Below are 15620 nucleotides of genomic sequence, written 5' to 3'. Positions count from 1 at the left end.
ATATATATATATATATATATATATATATATATATATATATATATATATATATAATGTGTGTGTGTGTGCGTGTGTGTTGTGACGTGCGAGTCCACGTCTTGCACACTAAAACACAAAGCTGAGTCTCAGTACTTTAGCAGCACCAGCTTTATTCAGCTTGAAACAGACACAGCAGTCAAGCAGGGCCCTGCGCATTTATAAAGTGTTCCTTGTATTGCACATCGACGGCAGGCGCTTATAGCATGTCCGCGATCTTTTCGGATTCGCTTTTACGCCGAACTGCTACAGTGCTGGGAGACTGTGATTGCTTTGGGGATGCTCTTCCGCCTGTCATCCTGTTGGGTGGAATCTCACAAGAGTTTAGAAACTTACTCACACCAGCCATGATTCTTTTCAAAGGTAAAGTGCAGGTTAATTTGTTTTATGTATTTTTACTTTATATTTTGTATTAATCAGTTTTATATGAATAGTTTTGGGTTGTGGAACAAATCATCTGAGTTTCCATTATTTCTTATGGGGAAATTCACTTTGATATACGAGTGCTTTGGACTACGAGCATGTTTCCGGAACGAATTATGCTCGCAAACTGAGGTTCCACTGTATATCAGATATCTGTTCCCTGTTTTGAATGAAAAATAAATATATTTTATTAACAATATGCTTACTTTCTGCTTATCTACTTTAGTAATGTTCACGTGAGAAACATGCTTGAATGGAAGCACAGACTTTTACTGTTTTTATTTTGTGGCCATGGTATCTCAATGAAATAATGAGTAGAAGCAGAAAAAAAAGGTTGGTAAATCACTGTTTCCGTTTCTCTGTTAACACAGTACATGTGATACTAATAGGGAGATCTTCTTTGTCCTTCAAAGCATTAAAACACTAAATACATTTCATTATGGTATTAACAAATGGAACAATCCGTGCCATTGCCGATGTAGGCAAGCCAAATAGCCACTTCGTTTGACTCCTGTATCAATGTTTACTTGCTGCAACTGTTGTTTAGTCTGGCCGTTCTCCAACATCCCATATGCGTAACTGTGGATACATGTGAACAACAACAATATTTACTTTTATAGCACATTTCCATACAAACAAGCTGAAAGTGCTTTTCAAGATGTCAAAGAGAAACTTAACATGAAAAAATCAATTAAACTAGGCAATAATATTAAAGAATGAGTAACAAAAAAGATATGGTCAGGAGGACAGAAAAAACAAAACAACTCCATTTAGGCTGGAGAAGAAAAACAAGGCCAAATGATGGCACAGCCCCCACTAGGTATTCTACCTAACATAAATTCTCTTAAATCAATCCTTTTACTTTTCAGGCTTCACATGATAGGATTTGATGAAGTTGGTCTTGTGGACAGCTGATACACTTGCCTTCATTCCATCATCACAGGTATCTGCATGGTTCCCTGATCAGTTGGTGGCAGCGCAAATTGCCACTACAGAAGAACCGGAAAAAATAGCAGAGATTAGTAAAGATTGCGAAACCCTGAACAATATGATGATTATTTGCCTATATAGTCTTTTAAGAATATAGCTAAAATGTAGCTATGTAGCTATGATAAAGCCAAACTTAAAATATATATATTTTTTAAAATATTTCACAGTATTAGACCAGAGAATTTCTACTGGTAAAGTATCCCAGATTTGAGGTGCATAACAGCAGAAGGCAACATCCACAGTATTTTTAAGAGTTAAGATTGGAATTATAAGCAGACCTAAGAAGATCTAAGGTTACTTACTTGGATTACTTAAAGCTTTATAAACTATTAGTAGTACAGCAATCCCTCCTCCATCCGTTCCAGAGCCACCCGCGAAAAAAGAAAATCCGCGAAGTAGAAACCCTATGTTTATATGGTTATTTTTATATATTTTAAGTCCTTATAAACTCTCCCACATGGTTTATAAATATTCCCCGTACAGTTATACAGCATAAACCCTTTATATTCTCTTAGTTATTAGGTAAGATTCGTTGAAATTATGTATGTAAACACAGTTTATATACAACTCACAAACATACGTATCGTATATCATTGAGGAGTTTTATTTAATACGTAGTACAGTTTTAAACATATTGTAATTGAGTAGGTAATATAAAAATACGTGAAAAATCTATAACATATAAATGCTGTACATAAAACCGAAATGTTATTTTAAAGATACTGTAGAGCGTCTCCGATATCACATTTGTTACAGCCATTACGATAGACAGGCCACCGGCAATAAATACCTACAATGCAAGGAAAAAATTGTATAAAATGTGTGCACAGTTACAATAAACGTACATACATGTACTAAGTACGTAGAAAAATAGTTTTGGGTACTCACCAACTTGTCAGATAACGATGACATTTACTGCACTGTCACAGCTGTTCTAAAGGAGCCACTTAAGGTGACTGTGTAGCACCGCCGTTGTCTTCTTCAACTGAAGGCGTACTAGGCAGTGTTTTGCGTGTAAGGAACATCGTGATGGGCAGTTGCTGGCGCTGCTTTTTCATTTGTGTAAAGAGGTTCCTATACACTTCCGTGGCGCCGTCAAGAGCATTTTTAAATTGCAGAGAACGAATCATTTGCGGGTCCCATTCTTCAACTGATGTCTGGAGATCTTTTGCCATTCGTAGAATGGTTGTGAGACGCTCAAGAGTTAGCACAGCACCCAGGAGCTTAACCGCGTGCTCTGATTGGGTAGCTTCTCAGCCATCCGCCAATAGCGTCCTTTGTTTGAGTTCAAATGCGTCCCTTGTTTGAATTCAAATGGGCAAATCAACTGAGGAAGCACACGTACTGTAGACCGCAGACATCCGCGAAGCAGTGAAAAATCTGCGATATATATTCACATATGCTTACATTTAAAATCCGCTATGGAGTGAAGCCGCGAAAGACGAAGCGTGATATAGCGAGGGATCACTGTATTTTAAAATCAATTGTGAATAATACAGGTAACCACTGTAATGACACTAAAACTGGTGAGATGTTCTCAAGTTTTCTTTTTCTAGTTAAGATTCTGGCTGCTGTAATCTGCATTAAATGCAACTGATTGATGTCCTTCTTAGGTAGTCCTGTTAGCAGTTAATTACAGTAATCTAGTTGAATAAAAACAAAAGCATGACACAATTTTTCAGCATCTTGTAAAGTTATAAGAGGTCTAACTTTTGTTATATTCCTTAAGTGAAATAATGCAGTCTTAGTAATCTGGTTACTGTGTGATTTACAGTTTAGGTCAGAGTCAATGATTACCTGTAAATTCTTTACCTCTGCCTTGACTTTTAAGCCTAAGGGATAAAGTTTATTTCTAATACCCTCACTGTTTCCAAGTTTGCCAATCACTAAGATTTGTGATTTTTCCTTATTTAGTTTGAGAAAAGTTCTACTCATCCAATCGGAAATACTGCTAAGACATCGGATAAGAGAGCAAAGAGCATTAGGGTCATCAGGCACTATTGATACAGCTGTGTCATTTGCATAGCTGGGGTAGCTCACCTTGTGCTTTGAGATAATCTGACCTAATGGAAGCAGGTAGATTTGAAAAATGCAGCAGACCCAGAATAGATCCTTGGGGTACACCATATAAAATATCATGGGTCTCCAAAGTATAATCACCACAAATAACTAAGAATCTTCTACCTGTTAAGTAAGTCTAAAATCCATTTAAGATGCTGCCAGAGAGACCCCCACGTTGTCTAAGGTGATTTATAAGACTACTGAGGTCTATGGTGTCTAAAGCAGCACTCAAGTCTAAGAGAACAAGAACAGATATACAGCCTTCGTCCACATTAACCCGCCAATCATTTACTATTTTAACCAGTGCAGTTTCTGTACTATAATTTGTTCTAAATCCTCAATGAACCCTACTGAGTGTTAATTGAAGTAATCATTTAACTGCTTTAAAACCTTTTCCAGAATTTACTTAAAAAGGGCAGGTTCGAAATTTGTCTTAAGTTGTTGAAGACCGATTGGTCGAGGTTATTTTTCTTGAGCAGGGGTTTAAGAACTGCAGTCTTTAGACAGTCAGGGAAGTCCCTCCATCTAATGATGAGTTCACTATGTCAAGTACACCATCAATAAGGACATTGAAGACTTCTTTTGAAAAAGCCTGGTAGTACTGGTTCAAGGATGCAGGGAGACTATTTCAGCTGAGAAAGTATTCTAAGTAGTTCAGATTGATCTATTTCAGTGAAAAAAATTAACTCGCTTATAAGGACATGCTAAGGTTCATTGGGATTATCTCTGAGCAGATGTACTGTATTATTCTAATATTTATTTTATTGAGCGAGCTGGATTTTAGAAGATGTTCAATAGTTGAGAATAAAGCTCTTGTGTTACCAGCATTATCATTTATAATTTTTGAGAAATAGGACTGGCCTCTCATGATGGACTGCATTGTTATATTAAGTTATTATCATAGTGGATTATCAGTTTAGTCCTTCTCCGTTTGCATTCTCTCTGGCATGTTCTCTTTAAATCAGACACTCTTTGGGTCTTCCAAGGTATAATAGTGCTGGAGGATTTCTTAACAGTCTTTTCAGGGGCCACTATTTCAGCTGCAGTTCTAACCTTAGCATTAAAGTTTTCTACCTTACTGGGTATACTATTAGCATTATTTAAGTTAAGCATTACAATCCGACTGATTTTTTTTTTTTAAATATTAGCAAACATTGAAGCTACAGATGTATCAAAATTATGTGTTTTAACAGTGTTTCTCATTCGTTGCAGTTATAATATGCAAAAACAGTCTGACTCCCCTGTGTATGGGCTGGCTAGCGTGTTGACTAAGATCAAAATTGTGTAGTAAGTTCATGAATTCTCTTGCTTTTAGGTCACATTGGTTATCTGCATGAAAATTAAAATTGTCTACTTTTAGGAACCTGTCATAGTTAGATATTATTATAGACACCAAGTCTGAGAATTAAAAAAGATGCATTATATTTTGGAGGTCTATAAATGGTCAATAAAAGAGACTGTGACACTCCTTGAATACCCATGGAAAAATACTCAACAGATGTGAAAGTATCAAAACCGGCATCTTTAGAGTTTAATTGGCTCAAGTTAACACTTTCTAAACAACCACCTTTGTTTGCCTTGGTGAAACAAATGAGCACAGCTATAATTCAGAGGAGCTGATTGCCTTTGAGATATTGTCAAATTTCCCTGCCGTCAGATCTTTTTGGTTCGCAAACCATCTCGTCTGAAGAAACATGGTCTGTCCCAGAAAAGATCCCAGTTGTCAACAAAATTGATATTTTATTTCTTGTAGAAGCCACATGGCCAGCAGTCAACTGTAGGCTTCATCTGACCTTCTAGTCAAAGTCTAAGGACCCAAACTGATGATTCTGTCAACCGGGGTCCTCCAAATTGTGGCTTCAATTAGTGCTGTGAAGACCATCTTGAAGACTGCTGATTGTCAATTTCCAATGTCGTTTACTCCTCAATGGAGTATGATTGTCCCAGTAGACCTGTCCTTGTGCTTCTCGTTGACTGTCTGGACTCTTTTCATAATATCTTGTACTTGTGCCCCGGAAAAACAAGAAACAAAAGTTTTATGTTTAGAGCATGTTAGAGAAGAAAGTCAATGCAGTTCTGGATGGTGATGCTTGCCTGAGACTGTGGGTGTCATCTAGCCATGAGCTTCCACCTGTGTTGCTGAAACAACCAGATATCATTGTAATCATCTCAAATAGGAGTAGGAGTGGAACTCATTCGGCCCAGTGTTCAAGATGCATGGCAAGGGGTTGATGTTGCCCAGTCGAGCTGAGTTGCGTTAATCTCAGCTGCTGCAATGGTGTGGAGTTCATCGACAACGTGCTGCAGCACACGTTCATCCATTTTCCATTTCTTCTTCACATCCTAGGCATGAGAGAGAGAGAGGTTAGATGGTACTATGTGTGAAGTCTCCTTCGTCGTTCCGTGACTTTGAACTAAATGCAAATCCTCATGTTTATTTATTGGTATTTTGTAGGACACTATTTAAAAACAATTTTATTATCTATTTAGCTCCCCTTACAAATGACAAGTTAAATGATAGTACATCATTTGATCAGTAGCATTATGTTACTTTCAAAGCACGCACAAATCTTCTTCTAAACTAATTCCATAACGGGGTAAAGGTGACAATAATGTGACCTTACTTTTTTTTTTTTTTTTTTTTAATTTTTATAAATGACAAGTATGATTACACTGAAGTTCTCCTGTGCAAGCAAAGTACATTTTCAGATATGACCTCTGCTGTTTTTGACATGTGTTAATGAATGCTGTGGCATTATCATTGTGAGCCTTTTTTAAATGTAGTTTTTACTCATGTTTTTGTCATGTATTATTGTGCTATTTGAAGGAATTCATCAGCTTGCTGTCGCGCATGAGGGCAGTAACGACTTTCTTTATAATAACGTTCATGTAAAAAAGCTTGTACTATTACATTTTGAACTAGATTCTGAACTAGTACAGAAGTATCAGTTCTTGTGATATCTCGGTGTAAAATAGATGGGAAATATCAGTGTCCCAGTAGAAGATTTCACATGAACACACTTAATAGTGGTAGCTCCCAGTAGAACAATTAAAATAATTAAATAAATAAAATCAGAAAAAGCAGTCATACCTGAATTTAGCCTGGTTGTCATGTAATGTTGATCTCACACACAACTTTAAATATATAAAATACAAACATAATAACAAGGTCAGTCAGAAATGGCCACACCTGATGAATGGTGTAACAAAAATTAAAAAGCAAATTAAGGTAAAAATCTGTGTTCATGTCCTATTGTATTTTTTTTTTACAGTTACCACTTGTAATGTCTCATCTCCACACATAGTAGTGTCCACATGAATTTCCAGCTGGTGGTCTGGGGGAAATGTGAGGTGTCTGCTGATTTTTCTGCTATGTCCACACCAAAAATAATTAAAGACTATATATATTTTTCAAGAAAATAAAAGACAAACAAAATAATTGGAGTAATGTGATCATGCTTGAATACAATGTAGGCACAAAAATGACACTGCTGGATCCTAGGCCTGATCCTTAAGGAGGCAAAGGTCATGACGGAACAGGTGAACATATGTATATTTGTGTGTAAGTGTACGTGTGTGCATGCATATATATATATATATATATATATATATATATATATATATATATATATACATATATATATATATATATATATATATATATATATATATATATATATATATATATATATATATATATATATATATATATATATATATATATATATTATAGTGATGGACAGCCACGGCCACTACCTGGCCTGGACACCAGCAGGGTGGAAGGACCAGTGAAAGGGCATTGATGAGGCAATTCCTCCCCTGGGACACTAGAGGGCAGCCCTTCTGGGTGGCTGTGGCACCACGGATTCCTGCAGGGCATGGCGGGAACTGGAGTTGGACGAAGCCCTGTTGGATTCTGTGGGGGCCACCATGGGGAGCTGCAGAGCCCTGTAGAGGACATCCAGCGCACCCAGGAGTGATGAAAAAAGTTTGTCTTTTACGTATGTGTTCAACATTTCTTGCATTTCCTGTCATCCTACACTTACATAGATCTTTGTAGACACAGAACACACATGAAATGCATGTGTTCCAAATAATGATATATTATTTGCCCTATACAGCTCCAGGTACTTCACTCCCAGATAAACAAGGCTTGAGCTGGGAGAGTTTTTTGCCCTTTCTGTGGCGGTGGGGGGGATGGAATAGCAGGCTGCTTGCTGCTTGTGTTGTTCGACACATTTACAAAATAAAAGATGCTAAATGGAGAGGTGCGAACAGATTTAAGGTGGGCTGGGATTAAGAGTTTTTTCGTAGGCTTTGGTAATTCTAGTGTTAAGAGATGCTTACTCTTTTCAATTAAATTAGTCTTCAGCAATAGTTGTTTCGATTGTGTAATTTTTCTTTAACATGTCTGTGTCTCATGCTATGCCATTTTGATAATTAATACATTGGCCTTCTTTTTAATTTGCCTTTTAGGAAGCTATTCAAATTCATGTTGTAGTTGTTCAAGTAGTATTTTGTTAAAAGTTCAGGTTTAAGGTTATTGTTTAAGTTTAAACTATGCCATTTTTAATTCCCTTGTGTTGATTATAAATTAAATTTGTTATTCAGTTTGCATTTACTTCATGATATACTGTATGTATTCATTTTATAATTACATGTTTTAATATTAGATGTGATTAATTACATGCATTTGTGATTAATTAGCTAATTTTTTTAATTGATCTCCAGCCCTAATATGTCTATTATACTGTATCTGCCTCGATATATATCGGTATATGAGTAGTCAGTTAAACCTTTTTAAACCTAGATAAGCATAGGTCAGTTAAACCTGGATGAGCATGTTGCTTTTACCCAGGGGAGTCTATGGGAGGTATTTTCTGTAAACAAAGGAAATTAAAATTATAAAATGCAGTCTGTCTTTTTGCTATTTAATTTTCAAAGTCTACTTGCAAGAATACTGTAAAAATTAAAACTAAAATTAAATAACACCATTTGCAATTTCATTTTCAAAGTTTATGAGCAAGAACACTGTAAAAATTAAAAATAAAATGAAATAACAGCATTTGCAATTTCATTTACAGCATGAAAACAATGGAGCTTCAAAAATTAAAACTAAAATGCAAATAAGCAGTGGTTCCACCTGCTGCTCATTGAATTTTCATTTTCCACTTTGCATTTACATTTTCAATTCTCAACATGTAAATAGTATTTTTATTTTAATTTTTTGCAACATTCTTCCACATAGACTTTGAAAATGAAAATGCAAATGGTGTTGTGATTTTTAATTTTTGCAGCATTTTTGTGCGCAGACTTTGAAAATGAAATTGCAAAACAGAGATTGCATTTTCATTTTATAATTTTAATATTCATTTAATTTTTTGCAGAAAATACCTCCCATTGTTCTTTTGTTTTTTCTGCTGTGAGAAAGACTTAAGTTCAAACCTCAACATGCAGCCTCAAAATAATTTTATTTATCTCTTTTTAGTAAATCCTTCATCCTAAAGCCAGGGACATTTTGCAAACTTTTGAGACGGGGAGTCTTCTATACTTATCCGCTGCAGTTGCTGAATCTAGTTGCTTGTTGGATATTAGACCTTGTGACAAGAAATTGCTGGAATTTACAGCATAGTTGGAAGGTTTCAGAGTATCATAAGATACACATTTGGACTATGAATTAACATACTGACTGACATTGCTAGTAGCTGCAAGACTATTTTCTAGGTATGGGTCATTCTCAGTTTTTGCATGTCTTAATTATTTTTCCATCCTGTCACAGTATGACAGGCAGGAGACATTTTGCTTTAGTGAAAGGAAGTCTGCTGGAGAACAGAATAAAATTGTTGGTTACATGCCATTGCAGAGATATTAAACATTCCCAGTTTTTTTCCTGGCTGAACGTAAATCATATCTTTTGGATTATAACTGGTGTATATTTTTGTCCTTGAAAGTTTACCAAGATGATTGTTCGGTTACTGTCCATGCTAACTACCTCGAGACTGAGGCTTATGGGAACAAAGAGTGGATCAGTTGATGTTAATCAATCAATCAATCAATTAATTATCATCTCTACTTTTATGCAAAAAATTAGACATTTCAGTAAGGGTTATATTTTATTTACTTTCTCTGAAGGTGTTGGCTCCTGGCCATTATATCAAGGTTTATACAGTATATAGGCTTATATCATGGTAACCGAAGCACACCATTTCATTAGAACAATTATTGACAAATGCAAGTGCGCAGAGATGGCACTGTCAGTACCAAGCTGGGGTTAGCACTCTAGTCTCAAAGAGAGAATGATTGAGTCTTTGAAGATATACATGTACCAAGCTTTTAAGGTAAGGTGTAGCTTCTCCTGATTGGAATTAGAGTTATATAAATACATGCGTGCTTAAGTGTGTTCATAAGAGTGAGCAAGGTTTCAGCTTGCACTTAAAAAGTTTATGACAAATTTCCTACCAGGTACCACTTGCTCTAACAAAAGTATGCAGAAATGTCCGCTCATCTTTAAACACTTATAGGTTATCAAGTTAAATTAATACAACTGACAAAATGGAGAATAATGGTGGACCTGCAGAACCACAGTCTATCAAATAAATGTCTTTATGGAATGTATGTGGGGGGTAGAGCTGCTGGTTTCTTTCATCCCTGTGGAGTCAGCTCTTTTAGCAGAGGAGACTTTGTATGCTCCTGAAAGCTTAGCACGAAGGGTGCAATTGACCATTTTGTTCTACAGTGTATCTGGACTATTAGCAAGATGTTCTTTAGATTAATACTGTAGACGTCAGATGGGCAGAACAGCTTAAAGTTGTATTTTTATGAATCATTATTTTCTAAATGAATTCAGTTAGAATGGTAGGCAGTTGTACTGATCTTAACTGTAAAGCAAACGATTTAGTTCAAATTAAAATCTGATTTGCAATACCAAATTAAGTGTGAAGATGGCTTTCACATGCCAAAGTTGTGATTTGCAGTTTGCTTGGAAACATAGTTTGGCACCTTGTCACCAAGCGTGTCCTTTAATGGCCCACAACTCATCATTGGCTTCTGCTCTGTTCCCAGTGCGGCAGGGAAGGTCTCCGACTTCTTTGATCCTGAATTAGATAACGTGGGCTTGAAATGAATGATTGAATAGAGGAAATTATCTGAAAGTAGATCAAAAAAAGCCATTGTTTGATTTAAAAATCGAAAATTGGACTGAAAGTTGGATTAATATTTGTTTCCTGTTTCTACGTATTAATGTGGTAAGTGATTTAGATGAAAGGTGTCAAGTGTCATTTTAGTTTGTTTTTTTTAACAAGAAAATATATTTTTTTCCTTCTTTAAAATGCAAAAAAATCTTGAATGAGTAGTAGTAACATTCATGTATATCAATCTAAATATCATAAAATAGAATACTTTCCTAAATTTAATGATGTACAGACAAACTGAATTAATTGGTTATGAAGTGATAATATTCTGTTCATTAAGGTATTTTTATTTCAATATACTTTCTACATGTGAAGTATTTTTTTTTCTTTAAGGGAAGTGTTCTAATCTCTATATTACGAAATTATATTCTTCACAGCTTTGATTCTGAGAAACCTTGGTCAGCATACATCACTGGAGTCGATTCTAACTGCCCTTGCCCCCTTTGCCACCCTCACACCATCAAATGTGAGGCTCATTAAGGACAAACAAACACAGCTAAATCGTGGTTTCGCTTTTTTGCAACTCTCCACTATTGTTGTAAGTAAATATACTTTTTTGATATTGTAACAAACACTACTTATTACATTTTGTAAGGCATTGTTGAGTGGATTTTAGGAAATTATAATAAAATTTTGTGGATTTCTTATATGGCACTGTGTACATAATATGTTTGGAAATATGGGTGGATTCAGCCAAGCAAAGGTTCAAAAGATTCATATTAAATAGTGTTTTACAATGCGTAGAATACCACCCACATAAACCTTTTCTTATAAATATGTCTAGTAATTTTAGTTTTACCTCATTAAAATCAGTTAGAAAGTAAATGAAGATATTTAATTATGTTTTATTGATTAATAGAGCTAGATGTCATCTGTAATAAAAATGAAATGTTAATATTGTTCATACATTACATATCATAATGGCAACGTATTAAAAAAAAAAAAGCCATAATGTTTAACAATAAGAGATACCATATCTAAATTCTGACAGGAAGTTATGCTACCAACAAATTTCAGCACATACCGAAAACAGTTAATAAATTTACTCAGTTTGTAAATAGGCTAACAGTCATCTATCTGAGTGTCCATTTAATTTGTCTAGATGTAAAATAAAATGCTGTGGATGGTAGAATCTGGGCTTCATTTAAATCTATTGAATTATGAGTTTCCTGGGTCATAAAAAGTACCACATACTAAAGTACTATATTCAAAAGGAACCCAAAGGTGCACCAGAAGACATTCTGCTTGAACATCCTGCCTTTTACCTCTTAGCTGGGTCATTATGTCAATGTCTCAGCAGTTTGTGGGGTGTAAAATGCAGGCAGCAGTTAGACCTAGGTAAGAATGTATTTATTTTTTAGAGACGGGCAACATTAAATTGATTTTTATATTAGGACATTTATTCCCTTGTTAGTTGCTAAATATAAATTAGCAAAAAAAAGTTCAATATGTACAAATATAAGGAGAATACTGGGTAAATGAGTACGTACTGTGCAATGGTTGGGAGTATGCGCTGATAGCATGTTGCCGCAAACACGACATGACGAACTACCTGGATCAGGATATTATTTAAACATTTATTTGTAAAACAATATAGTTGATCACCCAAAGTATAAGAAGTGAATAGTGTTTTATCGGTGGAGGTAACCAAGGGTAATTAATATTAGTATGCAAGGATAAACAGCACATAAATTCTCAACTACAGTGCCTATAAAAAGTATTCATCCTCTTGGATTTTTGACATTTTATTATCAGGAGGCAGAATTGGACAAGTCCGATGGAAGGGTCCTATAACTGTTTCTGAAGTCACTGTAGTGGGGTCCAAGGACTCCATGGTGGTAAGGCTGCTGGGATGGATCATATCCAACTGGAGATATTAAAAGCACTGAACATTGTTAACACTAAAATCTCTGAAGCCTACGAAAAAACACGTAATCACAGGCCACCTTAAATTCCTTTGTACCTCTCCATTAGTGTCTTTTGTTTTGCAAATGTGTCAATCAGCACAAGCAGGAAGCAGACTGCTATCTTGTCCAGTCACCACCACAGCATGTTTATTCCATGCTAGTGTTTAGATCTGAGGGTGTATGTGCCCAAAAAAGGAGTCTGACTGCATTCTCGGTACCATTGCTCACGTACTGAAGTGTCAGCATAGCACTGCCAGATCTAAACACTAGCGTGGAGAGTTGCTCACATATTGAAGTGTTTATAGCTGTAGGTGGAAGCTACTGTTACACTTTCTGTAACTGATTTTTTCCTGAATAAGGAGTGGCATTGCCCATGTACTTTGTCAGCATGCCTAGGTCGATCAAACACAGGAAGCTCTGCAGTCTACTTTCATCGTTCACCTCTTATAGCACGTCTTTATTTAAAAACAGCAGTGTCAGATCGGGGGGAGCATGAATGTGACTTAGAAAATAAAACTGAATTAAAAAAATGCTAACCTTTACAAGTACCATATATTTACCCCGACTGTTACAGTCTCAAATGTATGTTTTTCTTCTGTAATAGTAACAATAAGAGCAGCTCACTACTCAAAACGGTAGAGGTAGGAAGCGCCCAGAATCAAACCCACAACCTGTTGATTATGATTTCTTGATTTCTTTTTCTTCAGTTATATTCTTGAATAAAAGCGCATTTGTTTTGTTATACTTGTACCTGTTTTGTTATACTTGTACCTTTTGTGAAATGTATATTTGATATTTGGACTTCAGTCTTTACACATTATTCACTTCATGTCAAAATTTTGTCATTACTGAGTAGTGAGAAAAGCGCTATATAAATGCAAAGAATTAACATGAAAAAAAATTCTGTTTTTGGTATGTGCTCAACATTTCCTGTCATTCTACATTTACCCAGATCATTGTAGACATAGAACACACATGAAATGCATGTGTTCCAAATAACAATATAATCTTTACCCTATAAAACTCCAGGCACCTCTCACCCAGATAAACAGACTTGAACTGGGAGAACTTTTTGTCTGAGTTGAGCTGCAGCGTTGGGTAGAAGGGATAGCAGTCTGCTTGCTTCTTGTGCTGATCGACACATTTGCAAAACAAAAGATGCTAATGGTGAGGTGCAAAGGAATTTAAGGTGGTCTTGGATTACAAAATTTTTTCGTAGGCTTCAGAGATTCTAGTGTTAAGATAGTGTGGTTAACATGTCAATTTAGTGAAGCATGGGAGGCTGGCAGAGTGCCCTTGGACTGGCAGCCTAGTGTGGTGGTCACTGTATTTAATAAAGGTGACCAGAGTGTGTGTTCTAGCTACAAATAGATCATAGTCTTCAGCCTCCAAATTAAGGCCTATGCAGGGGTACTGGATGGAAAACTTTATTTGATGTTTGAGCCTAAGATACAGGAGAAACAATATGGATTCCTTCCTGTCAGTTGAAAAGAAGACAAGGTCTTCTCCCTGGTGCAATTGCCGGAGGGTGTGTGGGTGTATGATAACCCAGTCTTCATGTGTTTTGTAGTTATGGAAAAGCATATAACTGTGGGCCTTGGCATGTGTTGTGGGAGGTGCTATAGGAATATGGAGTAACAGGGCTACTCTTGCGTGCTATTTTTCCCTATATGAACCAAGTGAGAGCTGTATCTTAAATATTTGCTGTTAAGTCAAATTCGTTCGCTATTGATTTTGGAGTATATCGAGGCTGTATCTTGTCATAGCTCATGTTTTTGGTTTTCATGAAAAGGATATCTAGGCGCAGTTGAGAATTCAAGGGTGTCCAGTTGAGGAGGCTAAGGGTTAGCATTATTGCTTTATACTGATGATGTCCTTTTTGTCTCATCAGACCATGACTTTTGGCAGGTATTTTGAGTGATTCACTGCAGCAGGAATGAGGATCAGTACCTCCAAGGTTCTGTCTCAGAAAAGAGTAGATTGCTTTCTCTAGGTGAAGGGGTGGTGGGTAAACTGCCCTTAGTGAATCTTCAAGGATCTTGGTTATGAGTGATGAAAAAAGAGAATATAAGATTGGCAAGTGGATTGTTGAGGCAGCAGCATTTCTAATGGGACTGAACTGTACTGGACCATGATGGCAAAACAGGAGCTAAGTCTAAAACAAAACTCAGTTTACCGTTTGATCTACATGCCTGTCCTCCCCTGTGGTTGTAAGGTGTGAGTAATGACCAAAATATTTAGATTGTAAGTGCCAGTGTCAGAAATGAGATTTCTTCACATGGCTGCTGGGATGGTACTCCGTGATTGTAGCAGAGTTGCTGCTAACCAGGAGGAACCAGTTGAAGTGGTTTGCACATGTTGTAAGGATGCTCCCAAGGCAGCTCCTCATGGAGCTGCTCCAAGCACTTCCCACCAAGTAGAGACTCTGCAACAGAACCAAGATATGCTAAAGGGAGTATATCACTTAGCTGGCCTGGAAGCTGTGGACGAAATTTAACATCTTACTAAAAAAAAGAAACATCCTCTAACAGGACAATTCAGTAATCAGGCTGGAGAAAAGCTGTTCATTGTATCTTTCAATTACTCCTCGGCAAAATACCTTGGAGGAAGCATTCTTCAAAAGCAGTCCGTTACAGCATGGTCAGAATGGTCAGAGAATCAAAGAATAGAAGTTCATTTTATAAACTATTGAATTTACATAGTGTCAATCAATGCATACATTTTACTCAGGTTGGTTCATTGGTTTACACCCAAATGATTTATATAAAATAAAAGTCTGTTATTTTATATTCTGGTGGTTCTTATACCTTTGAGTTGTGCCACCACGCTTGAAATTTCTGTGCATATAACAATTGTCCATTCTTGGTGCTTATAGTACATCTGCTGATTTCTTTGTCATCCTTCAATACATTTTGTATATTACGTCAGCCTTTCTTTTGGTACATTCTTTATTTACTTGATCATCTCAGTATTTTTCCTAAACCAAATCTTATGTTTAAGTGCACATTTTGTT

At 36.2% G+C, this 15620-nt stretch overlaps 1 protein-coding gene across 4 annotated transcripts in view; it reads left to right on the top strand.

Annotated features, from left to right (window-relative positions):
• The window catches only part of rbm10 (RNA binding motif protein 10), a 395465-nt gene that overhangs the window by 205285 nt on the left and 174560 nt on the right, over positions 1-15620 (top strand). For all 4 annotated transcript variants that reach the window (XM_051933537.1, XM_051933536.1, XM_051933538.1 and 1 more), the window contains exon 10: positions 11078-11238. In XM_051933537.1, the coding sequence (XP_051789497.1) occupies positions 11078-11238 (161 nt within the window). The remainder of the gene's footprint in view (positions 1-11077; positions 11239-15620) is intronic.

The sequence above is a fragment of the Erpetoichthys calabaricus genome, chromosome 11 (genome assembly GCF_900747795.2).
Source record: "Erpetoichthys calabaricus chromosome 11, fErpCal1.3, whole genome shotgun sequence".
In the NCBI taxonomy this organism is placed as follows: domain Eukaryota; kingdom Metazoa; phylum Chordata; class Cladistia; order Polypteriformes; family Polypteridae; genus Erpetoichthys; species Erpetoichthys calabaricus.
The sequence above is the reverse complement of the archived record's forward strand: the minus strand, read 5'-3'. Positions and strand labels throughout refer to the sequence as shown.